General features: G+C 43.9%; 1 protein-coding gene across 1 annotated transcript; it reads left to right on the top strand.

Annotated features, from left to right (window-relative positions):
* Positions 1-610: 610 nt before the first annotated feature.
* LOC115145264 (trafficking regulator of GLUT4 1-like) lies at positions 611-14,604 on the top strand. Its single transcript, XM_029686699.2, has 5 exons — positions 611-877; positions 8,987-9,238; positions 10,255-10,541; positions 10,831-10,963; positions 11,894-14,604. Exons 2-5 carry the CDS (start codon positions 9,070-9,072, stop codon positions 11,908-11,910), a joined length of 606 nt encoding a protein of 201 aa, XP_029542559.1. The 5' UTR covers positions 611-877; positions 8,987-9,069; the 3' UTR covers positions 11,911-14,604.
* Positions 14,605-21,074: the final 6,470 nt, after the last annotated feature.

Here is a 21,074-nt window from a genome sequence, read left to right as displayed (position 1 = left end):
AATTTGTGTAATTTTACTCTTATTTTCCGTTTGTTGGGTGCGTGTGTGTGTACAATTTCTGTCCATAGGACGTCGCTAGCGTGCAACACTTCGTTAAAGTATCCCTCATGACTCGGCCTGACTGGTACTGTATAACTCCACTTCAGGTGCGATGAGCAAAGTTGGGCCAGAAATTACCAAATAATAACCAAGCATGCACTGTATTTTCAATTGCTGGTGAATACTGTCAACAATATTGACCACATGACGGTTGGTTCACATGACCCCTAGGAATAAACATAGACCTACATAAATTGGTCAGTGAACCAGCGACAAAGGAATGCTTGAGGCAGTATGCATGGCTAAATTGGTATGTGAACGGCGCAAGTGGCGCGTTGGTCTACTATTTCCCCATCAGCAAAATAGACCCTGAGAGGGAAAAAAAAGTAAGGGTACGCGGGGTGAGAGAAAAGCGAGCGAAAGCATCCTATTGCATGTGCTGCGCCGACTTCTCCCTCTCTCCCATCCTTTCTACCCGCCTCCGGGCATAGGAGTTTCCTGTCTCCCCCTCCCTCTCCTCAATCTTGCAGCGCCGTTGAACAAAAGAGAGAGAGAGAGAGCGAGATGATGAGGTAGCAACATAGCAAGCACAAGAGCGCAATTTGACATCCCCCGGTGTGGTCTGTAGCCTAATTTGACCGTTACCGTTTACCATAGCCTGTATCAAAAGAAAAAGACAATTCGACGAATTCTGGGTGGAGATTTTAATCGTAGCCTACTGAACACTTGTCATATTTTCTCTTTTTTACTACACGTTGCATTTACAGTAATATTTGGAATTGTGATCAAGAAAAGCAAAATGTTAAGGATAATGTTTCATGTCACTCAATAAGATCAGGTAGGCCTAGGTGGATAGCATGCGGTTTCTATGTGATTTAGTTCATATTTTGCTCTCTGTGGTGTACAGTAACCTATATGTAGTGTACAGTATGCACTGCATGTGTGGTTTGAAGTGGGTGTGTCATCATTGTGTGTGCATGCAGACAATAGCGCGCGCGCATGTGTTTGTGTGTGAGAGAGAATGCACCAGTAATTTGTTCATTCTGTATTTTACTCCTGTACATGAGAGAAAGACCAAGCGAGGCCAGGGAGAGGGTGCATGTGTATTTATCTCTCTCTCTGTGTGTGTGTGTGTGTGTGTGTGTGTGTGTGTGTGTGTGTGTGTGTGTGTGTGTGTGTGTGTGTGTGTGTGTGTGTGTGTGTGTGTGTGTGTGTGTGTGTGTAAGGCAGCCATGCATGTATGTCTGTAGGCATCTTTATTATGCATTCAGTTGTTTTCCAAACAGATCTATGTTAGTCTGCATAAGTCACATAGCATTGTAATACATAATGTATCATCTTTACATAGAATTTGCTGGAATATACAGTGTTCCTGATTTTTTTGTTGAATTATATGTGCAATTCACCGCAAGTCCTTCTCCATATTCCACTCCATCCCTCTCACGCACACACACACACACACACACACACACACTCTCACACACAGGTCTAGGTGTGCCAAGATCACCTTTTCCGTGATGTGCTCATCCCCCTTTCCTCCCCTCCCTTCTCTCCTCCATCCCCTCTTCATTCTAACCACATCCCCTCTACTATGTCAGTCTCACTACCTGCATGAATGGCAGATCTTTATATTTAAATGTCATCATAATGTACAATATTTATTATAATACCCATTACATTTCCCGTACAAGTTCCTATTTTCACAACATTCATCTTTGTAAAGTGGGTTGGGTGGTACTTAGATTAGATTTGATGACTCAACAACTCCTTTTAGCGAGGCCGAACCCTTTTTACAAATGACATGTACATCCTTAATTAGTTTTTAGCCAAGCTGCAGACCAGCCATTTGGTTTTTCGATAAAGCTGAGGGATGGAGCTGGAGAAATGTAACAGCTCTCATATTTTTATTTACCTTTATTTAACTAGGCAAGTTAAGAACAAATTCTTAGATGGAGCCATGTTGAGCCCAAATGGATACACACAGTATACTCCTAACAACCAGTGGCGGTTCTAGCTTGTATGACTTGTGCCATTCTGAACTAACTGTAATTTTTATTCAGACATTTGGAACAACACAAATAAATAATTGTAACATTTAAAACGATAAAAATATAGAAATAAGACTCAAATATCAAAATAAGTAACCAAAGACAAATAGAAACAAAATTGTGTTGATTTGGCACTCAAGCTTCAATACATTACCCATCCCCCAACACTGTCAACAAAGAGTCGAGACTAAACCAATTCACCTTGGTGGTGTGCAGACTGGTTTAATATTATTCTTAACGATTTCGCACAAACCCCAAAAAATATAACAGTATGTCTATGAAACTGTATATTCGCAGTATTATCAATGAATTGTGGTTTATTTGGTATAATTTCGTAGTGTGACTGATTTTACTAATTTCATTAGTACTGTACAAAGTGGACTATTTGATAGATTCCCCGCTCCCCCTACCTTGGGCTTCCAGTGGGGAGACCTGAGGTCAAGCTATCCCCTCCCCATCTCCTATTTCTGAGTGGGAGACCTTCCCAGCCAGTAGCCTGCCTAGCTCACAAACTAGAATCAGGGCGCCTACTCCGATAAGGTTAATTGACCCACACGGTGACATGATATCATTGACGTGACTTGCAAACGAGCGATAGAAAACCGGCAAGATGACGCCCTGGGCTGCTGCCCATGTGGCCTATACCTAAATCTGCCACTGCTAACAACCCAGTAAATTAAATGAAAGTATTTACAAGATAATGAATATTCAGATGGCAAGGTGTAGAAGTAAGGCCGGGAGTCAAAGGTACCTTGTCGGCAAGCGCACTGCACTTAACTTTTAAAGGTAATTGACGCTAGATAGCTGCATTCCCCTTTTGTTGGGCTTGCGAGATCAAGTGTGCCTAATATGTGTTGTCTCAATTAAATAGCCTGTAGGCTATATGCATGGACGGATAAACCCGGGCAAATCAAATCAATCAAATTTTATTTGTCACATACACATGGTTAGCAGATGTTAATGCGAGTGTAGCGAAATGCTTATGCTTCTAGTTCCAACAATGCAGTGATAACCAACAAGTAATCTAACTAACAATTCCAAAACTACTGTCTTATACACAGTGTAAGGGGATAAGGAATATGTACATAAGGATATATGAATGAGTGATGGTACAGAGCAGCATACAGTAGATGGTATCGAGTACAGTATATACATATGAGATGAGTATGTAGACAAAGTAAACAAAGTGGCATAGTTAAAGTGGCTAGTGACATAAGGATGCAGTCGATGATCTAGAGTACAGTATATACGTATGCATATGAGATGAATAATGTAGGGTAAGTAACATTATATAAGGTAGCATTGTTTAAAGTGGCTAGTGATATATTTACATCATTTCCCATCAATTCCCATTATTAAAGTGGCTGGAGTTGGGTCAGTGTCAATGACAGTGTGTTGGCAGCAGCCACTCAATGTTAGTGGTGACTGTTTAACAGTCTGATGGCCTTGAGATAGAAGCTGTTTTTCAGTCTCTCGGTCCCAGCTTTGATGCACCTGTACTGACCTCGCCTTCTGGATGATAGCGGGGTGAACAGGCAGTGGTTCGGGTGGTTGATGTCCTTGATGATCTTTATGGCCTTCCTGTAACATCGGGTGGTGTAGGTGTCCTGGAGGGCAGGTAGTTTGCCCCCGGTGATGCGTTGTGCAGACCTCACTACCGTCTGGAGAGCCTTACGGTTGAGGGCGGAGCAGTTGCCGTACCAGGCGGTGATACAGCCCGCCAGGATGCTCTCGATTGTGCATCTGTAGAAGTTTGTGAGTGCTTTTGGTGACAAGCCGAATTTCTTCAGCCTCCTGAGGTTGAAGAGGCGCTGCTGCGCCTTCTTCACGACGCTGTCAGTGTGAGTGGACCAATTCAGTTTGTCTGTGATGTGTATGCCGAGGAACTTAAAACTTGCTACCCTCTCCACTACTGTTCCATCGATGTGGATAGGGGTGTTCCCTCTGCTGTTTCCTGAAGTCCACAATCATCTCCTTAGTTTTGTTGACGTTGAGTGTGAGGTTATTTTCCTGACACCACACTCCGAGGGCCCTCACCTCCTCCCTGTAGGCCGTCTCGTCGTTGTTGGTAATCAAGCCTACCACTGTTGTGTCGTCCGCAAACTTGATGATTGAGTTGGAGGCGTGCGTGGCCACGCAGTCGTGGGTGAACAGGGAGTACAGGAGAGGGCTCAGAACGCACCCTTGTGGGGCCCCGTGTTGAGGATCAGCGGGAGGAGATGTTGTTGCCTACCCTCACCACCTGGGGGCGGCCCGTCAGGAAGTCCAGTACCCAGTTGCACAGGGCAGGGTCGAGACCCAGGGTCTCGAGCTTGATGACGAGCTTGGAGGGTACTATGGTGTTGAATGCCGAGCTGTAGTCGATGAACAGCATTCTCACATAGGTATTCCTCTTGTCCAGGTGGGTTAGGGCAGTGTGCAGTGTGGTTGAGATTGCATCGTCTGTGGACCTATTTGGGCGGTAAGCAAATTGGAGTGGGTCTAGGGTGTCAGGTAGGGTGGAGGTGATATGGTCCTTGACTAGTCTCTCAAAGCACTTCATGATGACGGAAGTGAGTGCTACGGGGCGGTAGTCGTTTAGCTCAGTTACCTTAGCTTTCTTGGGAACAGGAACAATGGTGGCCCTCTTGAAGCATGTGGGAACAGCAGACTGGTATAGGGATTGATTGAATATGTCCGTAAACACACCGGCCAGCTGGTCTGCGCATGCTCTGACGGCGGGCTGGGGATGCCGTCTGGGCCTGCAGCCTTGCGAGGGTTAACACGTTTAAATGTCTTACTCACCTCGGCTGCAGTGAAGGAGAGACCGCATGTTTTCGTTGCAGGCCGTGTCAGTGGCACTGTATTGTCCTCAAAGCGGGCAAAAAAGTTATTTAGTCTGCCTGGGAGCAAGACATCCTGGTCCGTGACTGGGCTGGGGCAGTTGTCTTTTCAAGGAAATAAACTTCCGACGTATGACAGGCTATAGTTTAGGCTTCTACTTTGTCTAGATATGAAGTATTGGTAACACATTTATTTGTATCTGCCTGCTAAATGTTATGCAAAACGTAGTTCAAGTGAAGTGCAAGTGTCCAGTCTCCTATTCTATTTCACCCCAACTCTATCTCTCTTTCAAACTATGTCTAGCCTATTGGCTGATATAGCCCAATAATACTGGTAGCCTAAGCCTAATATAATGGACAACGTCACGTAGTGCCGAGCAATTAACTGAAATTTCGTTTTTTTCCTCAGATTATTAAACAAGTAATTGACCAAACGTCGGTTCAATTACATAGTTCCTTTTTTTGTGAGCTCAACGCGCTGTTTCTCTAGAGAGAAATCATGTCAAGCACGAGATATCAAATCAAAAACACTGCAGGGAATTTAGTTTTCAATAGGCAAATATTAAACCTAGTTCAGCGCAGAAAATGTGGTATTAACTACAATGACCAGAATCCATTGCGCATATTCTTCCTGGCAGACCCACACAGACCGCAGGGGAGAGGAATGTAGTCAACACAGCAATGAGAGGGATAGAGAAGTTCGGGAGGCATAGTTATACTACCCTGATTGATAGTTGTAGCAGTCTTGAAAGTATGCCATACCTACTTCGATGAACTACTAAAATAGTGATTTTATCAGCTCTGCAGATGTGCAACAAAATGATCACGGGGAACTTGGCTTGTTTTTGGGAGCAGCGAGACAATGTTACACCATGCTCAAACCGCGCATGCGCAATTCTATTTTGTCCCCCACCAAACGCGATCATTGCACGCAGGTTGAAATATCAAAAGAAACTCTGAACCAACTATATTAATCTGGGGACAGGCCGAAAAACATTAAATATGTATGACAATTTAGCTAGCTAGATTGCAGTCGCTAGCTACCCTGTCCTATTTAGCTAGCTAGCTTGCTGTTGCTAGCTAATTTGTCCTGGGATTTAAACGTGGCTATTTTACCTGAAATGCACAGGGTCCTCTACTCCCGACAATTAATCCACACATAAAACGGTCAAACGAATCGTTTCTAGTCATCTCTCCTTCCAGGATTTTTCTTCTTTGGACTTTCATAATAAGGTGTATTACCACAATCGAGGGTACGTGGGTATATGCTTCTAAAAGCCTATGAGGAGATGGGAGAGGCAGGACTTGCATCAAGTTCAGCGTCACAAATAGAAGCAACTTCTATTTTAGCTCCTGGTAACGCAGACACTCAATGCTCACTAATAGGGGTGTTAACAAATTTGTGCACAAAATATGAGAGAAATAAGCTTTTTGTGCATATGGAACATTTCTGGGATCTTTTTTTTCAGCTCATGAAACTTGGGACCAACGCTTTACATTTATATTTTTGTTTGATCTATGACTTTTCAAATCACCCAGCAATGCTATCTAAAGAGTTAGCTCGAAGTAAATGTTGCCATTCTTCAGCCATTCCTGAACCTGCGACCAAAAACCGAAACAAGTGATCCAATGATTCTGTCTCTATGGCGGGTTTGAATGAATCCCAGCCTTTGTCTGTTCGATACGGACTGATCCTTATTACGTCTAATCCTCACTCTAACCCTTATTCAGAACGACAAGAGGGTTGACAGAATTGTCTTATGTCAGATTTGGTCAGTCAAGTGACTGTGATATGTGGTTGTCTAACTTAGCTAACTTAGGTTGTGTAACTTATGTAAGGGAATAGGGCTACGTAGGTGTGATGTCACCTGTCGGAAGACTTTGGTCGCATTCCAGGCCGACTACATTGCAGAAGTTGCGTTATACCAATCAATGGCTGCGTGCCACGTCATCGACTGGGCATTCAGGCATTAGATTGTTCTATTATATGATGTGGTTAGCAGATATTTAAAACACCTATCAAGGCGTTGTGTAGTTAGCCTGGAAACAATGACTGAGAGAGGTATGCAGATAGGAGGGGTGTGGCATAAAGGTTTGAGGGGGTGGGGCTTGGTGGGTGTGGCTTATCTTAAGGAGGAGTCAGATACTTCATGACATCCTACAAGGGAGCTCATATTTTTACAATTCCTGTCATGGTCAACACCTAGATATTGTGGCATTATAACCAGGGGTTGGAACCACATAGATCAGATTTTCTTTTTACCCTGTTTTTTCAACCCGTCCAGTTGGCAGCGGCAATACACCTTTTGGGGTTGTAGTCTGCCATTTACAGCTGGCAGGCACATGCTGGAATATGTTGCTAAGTGACAGAGTGAGGGCTTTTCATAGGCAGTTTGTTGCGATTTTTGTGGGACTGGAAACAAAAATCCCGGAGCTTAATAGGACGTTATTAACCATTTACCATGCATTTAAAATAATGGTTCTGTTACGGAACAGTATATATCACTTTCGTTTTTGGTTTGGGTTTTGTTCCTCCAATAATTTCCTTATTTTTCGTTTTTCTGTATAACATTGTGGGTCTTCAGTCATAGCCAACTCCTTGCTGTGTTATTGCTTTATTGTATTGCATAGTTGTAACAAACATGTTCTCTTCAAAAAATGTCCTCTCTTTGAAGAACATCTATCACATTCCCAGAGGCTGTCATACCTATGTGGAAAGATATTCTCATCTGTCAGTCGGTTGCTACCGGCAACAGTGTATTATTAACAGAGCAGGTACAATGTTTATTGGCAGTAGTCTCTATGGACATACTGGTTACATCCCAAAAGGTATCCTATTCCCTACAGTATATGCCTTCAGAAAGTATTCATACCCCTTGACATATTACACATTTTGTTGTGTTACAGCCTGAATTCAAAAGGGATTAAATACATTTTTTTTTCTCAGCCATCAACACACAATAACCGATAATGACAAATTGAAAACATGTTTTTAGAAATGTTTGCTAATTTAAGTATTCACACCCTTGAGTCAATACTTTGTAGAAGCACCTTTGACAGTGAATACAGCTGTGAGTCTTTCTGGGTAAGTCTCTAAGAGCTTTCCACACCTGGATTTTGCACCATTTGCCCATAATTTCTTTCAGAATTCTTCAAGCTCTGGTTTTTCATCATTGCTAGACCACCATTTTCAGGACTTGCCATAGATTTTCAAGTATATTTAAGTCAAAACTGTAACTCAGCCATTCAGGAACATTCACTGTCTTCTTGGTAAGCAACTCCAGTGTATATTTGCCTTGTGTTTTAGGTTATTGTCCCACTGACAAGTGAATCTCCCAGTGTCTGGTGGAAAGCAGACTGAACCATGTTTTCCTCTAGGATTTTGCCTGTGCTTAGCTCCATTCTGTACATTTTTTTATCCTGAAAAACTCCCTAGTCCTTGACAATTACAAGCATACCCATAACATGATGCAGCCACCACTGTGCTTGAAAATATGGAGAGTGGTACTCAGCAATGTGTTATATTGGATTTGCCCCAAACATAACACTTTGTCTTCAGTACAAAAAGTGAATTGCTTTGTCAAATTTGTGTAGTATTACTTTAGTGTCTTGTTGCAAACAGGATGCATAAAAAAAAATTGTATTCTTTACAGGCTTCTGACTTTTCACACTGTCAATTAGGTTAGTGTTGTGGAGTAACTACAATGTTAATGCAGCCTCAGTTTTACACTGTTTTAAAGTCACCATTGGCTGAGCAGTTTCCTGAGCAGTTTCCTTCCAATATGGTCCCTGGATGTTGCTGACCCGCCCCTCAGATGATTAGCTGACTACGATTTGGTAAAATGTCAAGTTTGATCTAAGCAGTCCCCCAATGAAGAAAGCCATAGCTTCCTGGCTGGTTCCTGGTATACCTGTATAAAATGTTTATAAACAATAGACTATAGTATATGGTATGGTTGATCAGAACATTGCATGATCTGTAAGACTTCCATGCTAACAAACTGGTAATTTGATAACACCACAATGCAAGTAACAGTAAAAATGTATTATGTTCCCTATTTCCCCCGTTCATTTCAGTTGAAGAAAATCAAAAGTCCAATCAAGACCAATCATCAAAAAGGCCCAAACTACCAGTGAAACAACACTGTCCGCATTCCGCCATGTCTTCCAACACCAGTGCTGCCCCCAGTGGAGCGGAGGGAGAACAGCAGCCGGAGCAGACCATCACCTCCCAGCCAACCAGCGCTGAGCACCAAGAGACAGCCCCTGACTCCAGCCAATCGGAATCCAAAGACCACTTGGCAGTAATCAGCGAGAAGATGGAGACCAGTAAATAAATATTCGACAACCTCCCCCATATCGCCCTCCACCCTCCCCCTTATTTCTATTACATTCTATTGTCATTCATATTCCATTCACCCAGTTCAATGTAACAGCGATAGGTTTAGGCTACTATATGATACTCGAATTTTTCCAATACCCATCATGAGGTTGCTACAACCTAGTCTATGAATGACAGTTTACAATGTAGGTGCACACAGGTTGAGAGAAACGTTTGAGGAGACAGACCGTATCGCATGGACAGACAGTGAACCATTCAATACCGCCTTGCACACTCTTGCCTGCATCGAGCTGATATAGGGTGTAATCATTAGTCCAACAGTTGCAAACCAGAGTATGTTTATCCCCATTTTGTTCCGTTTAAGAAACGTTTTCTAACAGAATTTGCAGAATGAATACACCCCTGATCACGCGTAAACACAGTTCACTTTCATAACAGCCACGGATTATTCCTTCTCGCAGCTATTTGCTCTCCTCCTCTGACCTTTTCCCTTCGCCTTACCAGGCGTAAAAACCTTTCCAAGCCAAACCATACTATAAACGCTACACACAGCCTACATCATTGTCACCATATTAGCTAAAGTAACATCATAGTCAACATAGCTAATATAACTAACGCGTTAGTAAACCAGCTACAATTATGCAGTAACGTTACAGTGTACAGTCACTAGTAATATGAAAGCAATCAATCCAGCGAGATTTAAGTGACAAGTAGATTTTGCACCACTCAAAACACAGGAAATAGATGGCTGAAAAAGACAGATCCTCAGGTGAGCGGGGCATGTACGTTGCTAATGGCAGCTTCTTGGCACTGTTGCTAGTTATCTGACCGTTCAGAATCATAACAACACACACCTTCCAGCCAACCCATCTATAAATGTTGAATAATGTCAGGATTCCCGATTTTGGTGACGAAACAATGAGGACATTCTCTCGTTCCTTCTTCCTCCCTCCTTTTCACCCTCCTTCCCTCTCCTTGCCTCCCTCTACCCACCCTACTACAGGTAATGGAATGTGTGCTGCCCACTCCTCGCCCACATCTTCCATCTCGTCCCCAAAGCGACTGCAACACGCCAAACCAACCAACGGTCGGGCGCGGAAAGGAAGCCGCTCTGGGTCCCTGCTGGGTCATGGGGCAGGGTCTCCCAGGCCTTCCATCAGCCGTCAGCCCAGCACCGTGACAGAGGAGGACGACGGCAAGCCCCCTAGAGACTACCTAATATTGGCCATCCTGTCCTGCTTCTGCCCCTTGTGGCCGATCAACATTGTGGCTCTCGTCTTCTCTGTTATGGCGAGTGGAACTTTTAAGTAGTTGACATGTGGTTTGTAAGTGTTGTCTGTGAAGGAATGCGTGCGTGCGTGTGATATCTAAGAAACACCACAAAGAAGAACAGCTAAAAACAGTGGTTGGCCGCTTGTGTGTTAGTGATCACCTGCTGGGAAATGAACAGAAAATGATGGCCAATGTTCTGGTCAGAAGAGATGGGACTGCCACCCACTGCTTTTAATCTATTGTCTTCACAGTGTGTTTTAACCAGCATTTTGTAACCTAATCAATAACATTTCACCCTATTCTCCAGTCGAGGAACAGCCTGCAGCTGGGGAACGTAGACGGGGCGCGGCGTCTGGGCCGGAACGCAATGGTGCTGTCCATCGTTTCACTAGTTGGCGGGGTCATCATCATCATCGCAGCCATCGTCTTAAACTGGGGAAGTGAGTGGTCAAAGTGGCTGAGCTCTCAAGTTCTTGTTGTGGTGCCGTTTTGTGTCTGTCGTTACTTGCTGCTTTTGTCTGTTTGTTTGTGTGTGTTCTGTCTTGCTTTTGGTCATGTTTGTGCTTGATTTTTGGTGGTTGGTTAGGTTAGTGCCCATTGTTGTACCTTTGTTTAGTTTTTTTTCCCACATATTGGCCCGGGATTCAATCTGATTGTGTCAACAACGCTCCATTTAAAGGTAATTTCCTATTGAGTCGACATATGCCGAGTTTACCGTTAATGCAATCGATGGATCATTGCCTTTAAAAGCTGCATTGTCTACTAATGCGATCGGATTCAATCCCAGATTTTATTTTTGTGCAGGTTGAAATTTATTGGGAGGAATCTTGTCCAGGAGGCAGAGCTGAGCGGTTTCCACTAAGATGGGCCAAAAAGTCAAAATGGCTATATTGTAAAAAAGCTATGAAGAAAATGTAAGGTTGATGTAAGGTTGATGAAGGCATGATGTTAAGGTTAGGGTTAAAGTTAGGGCAGTGCCAGTTTACAGAATGGGAACACAGGGCACGTGCCCCTGGGCCCCCGACCTCTAAGGGGCCCCCAACCAAATTATTATTATTTGTTATTTTATTTTGGGTTTGGGGGCCAAAAAGATCATTGGGGGGGTGGGGGGCCCCAGGAGGTCGGTGCCTGGGTGTGGGTTTAAAATCTGAGTTTATGACTTTGTGGCTTGGCCAGCTAGTGACCACCCTGCAGAGCTGCCTCCAGGACAAGATTCATCCCAATAAATGCCAACCTGCGTTTGATGTGTCTGGTTCTTAATTTGCGTCCATCTGTGGCTGGTTTGAGTTAGACCGTTTTCAGTGTTTGTACTGTATAACATTATTGATGACATTTTTGCAAACACCCTTGTGCTTTCTCTTTATTATAAGGTATAATAAAATCCTGAGGGTCACCATGGAAACCAGGAGCAAGATCGCAAGACAGCACACCAACAACCATCCCAACCAGACTTTTCCCCTCTCCTACGATCAAAACACTATTCTACAAAAGCACCTGCAACCTACAGCATACCCCTTGGACCCCTTTTTTGCTGCACTATCATGTATGGCCTGTAATATGTTCTCTGAAACAGATAGACAAGTCCGTCACCTCTACCTCCTACACCTCCTACACCTGCCACCAGTGGTGTAGTGCAGGGCAAACGTACGTAAACGTCGTTTACACACATTTTGCTCCTGTGTTTATCCACCTTTTGCAGACAAATGCATTGAAAGTATAGGGGGCGTTACTTTATTGACTGTCAACGGTGATCAGGAGTTACAGTACCCATCTATTTTTTGACCACTCGTCACTGGCTGCCACCATCACTCAGAAGGTCGAAGGCTTCAGGTAGAACAACACTGAGGTAGGATAGACAGCGACAAACAGACTGGTTCCTCTGAATGAGAGAGATGCGTCTAACGAGTCTAACTCTGTTCAACGATGCCATGATCTCCTGGTTGCCTGAGTCTCAGAATGTATTTAAAGTCTCTGCATGATTTTCCGGGATCAGGCGGATCCTCCCAGGCGGTTCCTCCCAGGCGGTTCCTCCCAGGCTGTTCCTCCCAGGCTGTTCCTCCCAGGCTGCTCCTCCCAGGCTGCTCCTCCCAAGCTGTTCCTCCCAGGCTGTTCCTCCCAGGCTGTTCCTCCCAGGCGGTTCCTCCCAAGCTGTTCCTCCCAGGCTGTTCCTCCCAGGCTGCTCCTCCCAGGCTGTTCCTCCCAGGCTGTTCCTCCCAGGCTGTTCCTCCCAGGCTGCTCCTCCCAGGCTGTTCCTCCCAGGCTGCTCCTCCCAGGCTGTTCCTCCCAGGCTGTTCCTCCCAGGCTGTTCCTCCCAGGCTGTTCCTCCCAGGCTGCTCCTCCCAGGCTGTTCCTCCCAGGCTGTTCCTCCCAGGCTGTTCCTCCCAGGCTGTTCCTCCCAGGCTGCTCCTCCCAGGCTGTTCCTCCCAGGCTGTTCCTCCCAGGCTGCTCCTCCCAGGCTGTTCCTCCCAGGCTGCTCCTCCCAGGCTGTTCCAATGTGACAAAACACAAAGTGTCTCTATTGTTGCCGGAAAGGACATCTGTTTTTCTCTGTAATGTTATTATTTCCTTCCACTGAATCATTCATCTCCAGTCAGTCCACACCTCTGTAACACAACCAAGGGATCCTTTTAACTGTGACGCCAAAACCAGCCCACCCTATAGGATCATGTTAAAGATGGCAAAGGAAGAGTTAGGGAGGGAGAGGGATTGGAATTGATCTTTGATCAATGTGATGATGTTGATGGGGGGGGGTTATTTTTAGTTCTGAATTTGTTCCAGATTGTTATTTTCTGTGAAGGGAGGGAGGAGGAGGAGTTAGAGACAGATGGGACCATCTGTACTTTAATTTAGGGACAAACCTGGGGTCTCCATCTCTTTGCTTCATCGTTTTCGTTTAAAAATAACTGGAATCTGGGGAGAATGAGCCACTCTGGGTTTGGGATTGAGGCTGGGCTGGTAACTCATATGCGCTCTCAAACACACTATCTTACACCCCCCCCTCCCCACACGAGCACATGCACACACACGGACACACACACCATCATCCATACACATAGTGTCAGAATGACTGATTCTCATTGGCTGAGAGAAAGAGGGAGATAAAGAACAGGAGAGAAGAAGAGGGAGAGAGGGAGGGGAGGATTGGGGATAGCTGCATGGGCTGCAGTCCTTTGTTTGGCACAGATGGCGGCAAAGAGAGAGAGTGTGTGTGTGTGTGTGAGAGAGAGAGAGAGATGGTGTGGTGCTTGTTACTGATGCTGGATAAAAAGTCTGAAGATACTAGACTGGAAAAACGAACAGAGCAGAGCTGGTTACAGAATAAACACAAAAGACAGGCGGTAATTTGAATTTTGTTGCTTACTCTTCATTTCCCCCTCTTCTGTCCAGTATCTACCACCATATTATCTACCATTTATTGGTAACGTTATTTATTAATTTTACCTTTATTTTAACAGGGTGTCCTATTGAGACCACGGTCTCTTTTGCAAGGGAGCCATGTATCTCACAATTACACAACAACAATGTTATGACAGCCTGCTTGACAGTATTTACACAGTTCTAAACATAGTCTACCATCTCTGGTCAGTTGGAATCCATTCCTCTCCCTTCAGTATTGCAAATATATTGCCCACTTTACCTTTCACCTCTCTAATATGTAGTCATTATCTTTGATGGTTGCCTCTTTTGTTAAAATTCTATGCAAATACCTTGCTGGGGTATTTGGTCAGTTGGTACTCCTTCTCCACCGTGGTCAGTATCAGCTCCTATGTGCTTAGTGTTTGCCCTTGTCTGGTTGTTATTCACAAAGCAGAATGACCTCTTCTCCCTTTGGAAGTCAGTCAGTGTGTCACTGTGCCAAAGCCTGGAATGTGAGCCAAGCCACGTACAGTAGGGGCCAGGCAGTCTTTGGCTTGACTCCGGCTAAGTGCTCTGTCGGTGTGTGTGAGAGAGAGAGAGAGAGAGAGCGAAAGAGTGTGAGAGAGAAATGCAGTGTGTGTGTGTGTGTGTGTGTGTGTGTGTGTGTGTGTGTGTGTGTGTGTGTGTGTGTGTGTGTGTGTGTGTGTGTGTGTGTGTGTGTGTGTGTGTGTGTGTGTGTGTGTGTGTGTGTGTGTGTGTGTGTGTGTGTGTGTGTGTGTGTGTGTGTGTGTGTGTGTGTGTGTGTGTGTAAGATAGTCTTTAAGAGTGTGTGTCTGCCCCTGGATGCTGTTTTTAGGGAGAAGCAGGTGAGTCAGTCCCCTCCCACTCAGTTTAAAGGTATCATATTCTACTTGGCACACACATTCCCTTCACTTCCCGAGCCCAGTCCCCTGTGCATGTTTACAGTATCGTTTACAGTGTGTTATACTTAGGAGTTTAATGGAGGATGGGTTAACTCTAATGCTTTTACACCAAGGACATCTTTATGTAGCTGAGAGACTTGTTGACTTGTGCAGCGCATTGTAAATAAATAATATGCATATTTATTTGCCATGATGACACATGATATTCACGTCCAAAGTTGACTTTTTCACACTTGTACACTCGTTCACTACTTCCCAAAAATCTAAAAGCATTGGATTAGTGGAGGGATGCAGGGTGGGAAATAAAGCTTTTGGTCCACCAGCCACAGAAAACACGCGCACACACACACACGCACGCACGCACACACACACACGCGCACACGCACACACACGCACGCTCATACACGCGCACACGCACACACACAATGTCTTGTACAGCTAACCATGTGGGGACACACAATTCAGTCCCATTCAAAATCCTATTTTCCCTAACTTCTAAACCTAACCCTAACCTGTACTCTTACACTAACCCCAGCCCCTAAAACTAACCCTAACCTTAACATTAAACCCCCTAGAAATAGCATTTGACCTCATTGGGACTAACAAAATGTCCCCAGTTTTTGTTTGTTTAGACCAGAAGTCCCCACAAGAATAGATAAACACACACACACAATTTCTAAATAATTTTTTACATGTGCGCTTTGTTGAGCAAAAACAAAACTTCTCCCAAATGCTCTGTGTGATCAGCCACCAATGTGGCTGGTAACAATAGACGAATTCTACCAGCCAATGCCAAAATCTGGTGGCTGGTTTTTTTCCCCACCCTGAAGGCATTGGCTAGAGGCAGTTTCTACAGTATTTATTGTACTATTGTACCCCATTCACGCCAAAAGTGTAGCATGTCTGTTTGTACTAACCACATATGCAAAAATGTTTTCAGCTGAAAGTGAATGCTGACTTTTGGCTTCTTTTATTTCCATTTCTCAATGGTTGTGCACAACTATGGATATTTAACCTGCTTGCACTATATTGTAGATGTATGTATATATTTATTTATATACCTGGTTATGCCTTTGGTTTGATATGGACTGTTATTGAGCTATTAGTGCTATTATTTGTAGCACTAGTTATTTCACTAGTGTTACTATTGTCATTGTTATGGTTACTATTTCTATTTTCACTGTTATTTCTACTAGTGTTGTTGTTCTCTTGATGACATTACACTAGAACAGCAGGAAACAATGTTCGATAATGGCCTTCGCTGTTATTCAACTGGTTGATTGTGAGCTTCCTTGACAAGAAAACTGCAACAACAAAAAAAAAGCATGTTTACAGTTAGCTAGTTACACAATTCATATGCTTCGACGGTAGATACCTTGCAACGATCATGACCAACCAGTTCATGAGATCATTTATATGCAGACATAAATAGTCTTTCAAGCCACCAGGTGAGAAATCTCCACCTTTTCTTCATGTCTTCTTAGTCATTTCCTATTCATCTCTCAGGTCTTTCTTTCTCCTACTAATTCATTCATTCCGAATTATTCCCAACCAATTAATGTTCTTCTTCACCTTTTATTTTCTATAGGTTTATTATTATATTGTTATATTCTATTTAGCAGACATTTTTATTTAAAGCGATTTACAGCCATGCGTGCATAAATTTCTATATATGGTTGGGAATCGAACCCACATTCCTGGCATTGCAAGTGTCATGCTCTACCAACTGAGCCATACAGGATCACTTTACAATGATCTATTTGCTCCCGTTTCACGTTTGTTATGTGCTACTTCCTGTCCAATATAATCTATATCCTGTTTGATATGTTATCTCTTTGGAGAAGGGATCTTGGGTAACTCCCAAATGGCACCCTACTCCCAGGGCTCTAGTCAAAAGTAGTGCACTATATAGGGAATATGGTGCCATTTGGGAGGTATCCACAGACTGCAGCACCGGTGGTTCCAGACCATTGGCCCACTTAGTTAATCAGTGTTGTTCTTCTTATTGTCGTTGGTTACGGATCTATACTATAATCCTGAATCAGACATCTGTGCTGACTTGCCTGACTGTGCATGCCTTAATTGACTGCTTTATAAACATACAGTATGAGTATGTATGTACACTACTATGTTAATCCAAGATATTGATAAAGAACTCTGTATTGATCTTGATCCTATTCTGATTTTGTATGATTAATGATGAAGTTTGAAAGGAACCTTGTGAATCAATCAATCAAATGTATTTATAAAGCCCTTTTTACATCAGCCGATGTCACAAAAGTGCTATACAGAAACTCAGCCTAAAACCCCAAACAGCAAGCAATGCAGATGTAGAAGCACGGTGGCTAGGAAAAACTCCCTAGAAAGTCAGGAACCTAGGAAGAAACCTAGAGAGAAACCAGGCTCGGAGGGGTGGCCAGTCCTCTTCTGGCTGTGTTGGGTGGAGATTATAACAGTACATGGCCAAGATGTTCAAACGTTCATAGATGACCAGCAGGGTCAAATAATAATCAAAAACAGCAGGTCCGGGACAAGGTAGCACGTCTGGTGAACAGGTCAGGGTTCCATAGCCGCAGGCAGAACAGATGACACTGGAGCAGCAGCACGACAAGGTGGACTGGAGACAGCAAGGAGTCACCAGGCCAGGTAGTCCTGAGGCATGGTCCTACAGCCTCCGAGAGAAGAGAAAGGGAGAGAGAATTAGAGGGTGCATACTTAAATTCACACAGGACACTGGATAAGACAGGAGAAATACTCCAGATATAACAGCCTGACCCGATACAGACTATTGCAGCATAATTACTGGAGGCTGAGAAAGGAGGCTTCGGGAGACACTGTGGCCCCGTCCGACTATACCCCCAGACAGGGCCAACACGGCAAGATATAACCCCACCCACTTTGCCAAAGCACAGCCCCCACACCACTAGAGGGATATCTTCAACCACCAACATACTATCCTGAGACAAGGCTGAGTTTAGCCCACGAAGATCTCCACCACGGCACGAACCCGAGGGGGGTGCCAACCCAGACAGGAAGATCACATCAGAGACTCAATCCACTCAAGTGACACACCCCTCCTAGCGACTGCATGGAAGAGCACCAGTAAATCCAGTGACTCAGCCCACATAATAGGGTTAGAGGCAGAGAATCCCAGTGGAGAGTGAGGAACTGGCCAGGCAGAGACGGCAAGGGTGGTTTATTGCTCCAGTGCCTTTCTATTCACCTTCACACCTTGGTGCGGCAGGTAGCCAGTGGTTAGAGCGTTGGACTGGTAACCGCAAGGTTGCAAGATCAAATCGCCGAGCTGACGAGGTAAAAATCTGTCGTTCTGCCCCTGAACAAGGCAGTTCACCCACTGTTCTTAGGCTGTCATTGAAAATAATAATTTGTTCTTAACTGACTTGCCTAATTAAATAAAGGTAAATTAAATTAAAATAAAACACCCCTGGGCCAGACTACACTCAAACGTAGGACTTACTGAAGAGATGAATCTTCAATAAAGACGTAAAGGTTGAGACCAAGTCTGCGTCTCTCACATGGAGGCAGACCATTCCATAAAAATGGAGCTCTACAGGAGAAAGCTCTGCCTCCAGCTGTTTGCTTAGAAATTCTAGGGACAATTAGGAGGCCTGCATCTTGTGACCGTAGCGCACATGTAGGTATGCAGGACCAAATCAGAGAGATAGATAGGAGCAAGCCCATGTAATGCTTTGTAGGTTAGCAGTAAAACCTTGAAATCAGCCCTTGCCTTAACAGGAAGCCAGTGTAGGGAGGCTAGCACTGGAGTAATATGATCACATTTTTGGGTTCTAGCCAAGATTCTAGCAGCTGTGTTTAGCACTAACTGAAGTGTATTTAGTGCTTTATCCGAGTAGCTGGAAAGTAGAGCATTGCAGTAGTCTAATCTAGAAGTGACAAAAGCATAGATACATTTTTCTGCATCCTTTTTGGACAGAAAGTTTCACCTTTTTGTGACATAGATGGAAAAAAGCTGTCCTTGAAAGAATCTTAATATGTTCGTCAAAAGAGAGATCAGGGTCCAGAGTAACGCCGAGGTCCTTTACAGTTTTATTTGAGACGATTGTACAACCATCAAGATTACTTGTCAGATCCAACAGAAGATCTCTTTGTTTCTTGAGACCTAGAACTAAGCATCTCTGTTTTGTCCGAGTTTAAAAGTAAAACATTTGCCGCCATCCACTTCCTTATGTCTGTCTGAAACACAGGCTTCCAGGGAGAGCAATTTTGGGGCTTCACCATGTTTCATCGAAATGTACAGCTGCGTATCGTCCGCATATTTTTTGTTTTTAGGAGTGCAACTGCATCTAGGGTATTACGCAAGGTTCAATTAAGTTCCTCAGTTAGGTGGTTAACCAATTGTTGTACTCTGACATCCTTGGGCAGGTGGAGGGAGTCTGGAAGGGCATCTAGGAATCTTTTGGGTTGTCCGAGAATTTATAGCACGACATTTGATGATCCTTGGTTGGGGTCTGAGCAGATTATTTGTTGCGATTGCAAACGTAATAAAATGGTGGTCCGATAGTTCAGGATTATGAGGAAAAACATTAAGATCCACAATATTTATTCCATGGGACAAAACTAGGTCCCGAGTATGACTGTGGCAGTGAGTAGGTCCGGAGACATATTGGACAAAACCCGCTGAGTCGATGATGGCTCCGAAAGCCTTTTGGAGTGGGTCTGTGGACTTTTCCACGTGAATATTAAAGTCACCAACAATTAGAATATTATCTGCCTTGACCACAAGATCCGATAGGAATTCAGGGAACTCAGTGAGGAACGCTGTATACGGCACAGGAGGCCTGTAAACAGTAGCTATAGCATGTGATTGAGTAGGCTGCATGATTAGAAGCTCAATAGACGAAAATAGCTTCAGACGCAATCCTCACCATAAGGCGATCGTTCTCCTGTATATTATGAGTACAGCGACTGCAATTAGAAGGCATCATGTTAATGTTACTACTTAGCTTCGGTTGGTGGAGGTCCTGTAGAACCATGTCCAGATAAAGCATCATGTTAATGTTACTACTTAGCTTCGGTTGGTGGAGGTCCTGTAGAACCATGTCCAGATAAAGCATCATGTTAATGTTACTACTTAGCTTCGGCTGGTGGAGGTCCTGTAGAACCATGTCCAGATAAAGCATCATGTTAATGTTACTACTTAGCTTCGGCTGGTGGAGGTCCTGTAGAACCATGTCCAGATAAAGCATCATGTTAATGTTACTACTTAGCTTCGGCTGGTGGAGGTCCTGTAGAACCATGTCCAGATAAAGCATCATGTTAATGTTACTACTTAGCTTCGGCTGGTGGAGGTCCTGTAGAACCATGTCCAGATAAAGCATCATGTTAATGTTACTACTTAGCTTCGGCTGGTGGAGGTCCTGTAGAACCATGTCCAGATAAAGCATCATGTTAATGTTACTACTTAGCTTCGGCTGGTGGAGGTCCTGTAGAACCATGTCCAGATAAAGCATCATGTTAATGTTACTACATAGCTTCGGCTGGTGGAGGTCCTGTAGAACCATGTCCAGATAAAGCATCATGTTAATGTTACTACTTAGCTTCGGCTGGTGGAGGTCCTGTAGAACCATGTCCAGATAAAGCATCATGTTAATGTTACTACTTAGCTTCGGCTGGTGGAGGTCCTGTAGAACCATGTCCAGATAAAGCATCATGTTAATGTTACTACTTAGCTTCGGCTGGTGGAGGTCCTGTAGAACCATGTCCAGATAAAGCATCATGTTAATGTTACTACTTAGCTTCGGCTGGTGGAGGTCCTGTAGAACCATGTCCAGATAAAGCATCATGTTAATGTTACTACTTAGCTTCGGCTGGTGGAGGTCCTGTAGAACCATGTCCAGATAAAGTGTCCGGAATGAAAAAGTTTGAAGGAAAAAAGTTGAGCAAAGGAAAAAATACAACTATAACACGGTAATTAAAAAGCAAAAACCATAAAGTTGGCAGGTAGCAAAGTAACGCTAGCCACAAAACGCAAAGCAGCACGTAAACAACAATAAACCCTAGTTGAGTAAGAGCTTTGTTTCACATGGTACATTGCTACACCGAACAACAATTTAAACGCAACAATTTCTAAGATTTTACAGTTCATATAAGGAAATCAGTCAATTTAAATAAATTCATTAGGCCCTAATCTATGGACTTCGCATGACTTTGTCACAGATACCTTAAAAAAGGCAGGTATCTTAAAAAAGGCATGGATCAGAAAACCTGTCATGCAGCACAACACATCTCC

Source organism: Oncorhynchus nerka, linkage group LG17 (genome assembly GCF_034236695.1).
Source record: "Oncorhynchus nerka isolate Pitt River linkage group LG17, Oner_Uvic_2.0, whole genome shotgun sequence".
NCBI classification, from domain to species: Eukaryota; Metazoa; Chordata; class Actinopteri; order Salmoniformes; family Salmonidae; genus Oncorhynchus; species Oncorhynchus nerka.
The sequence above is the reverse complement of the archived record's forward strand: the minus strand, read 5'-3'. Positions and strand labels throughout refer to the sequence as shown.

Coding starts and splice junctions, on each gene's coding strand:
- LOC115145264 (XM_029686699.2), top strand. CDS start 9,070: ATGTCTTCCAACACCAGTGCTGCCCCCAGTGGAGCGGAGGGAGAACAG. Junction 9,239..10,254: donor CAGCGAGAAGATGGAGACCA/GTAAATAAATAT, acceptor ACCCTACTACAG/GTAATGGAATGTGTGCTGCC. Junction 10,542..10,830: donor CTCTCGTCTTCTCTGTTATG/GCGAGTGGAACT, acceptor CCTATTCTCCAG/TCGAGGAACAGCCTGCAGCT.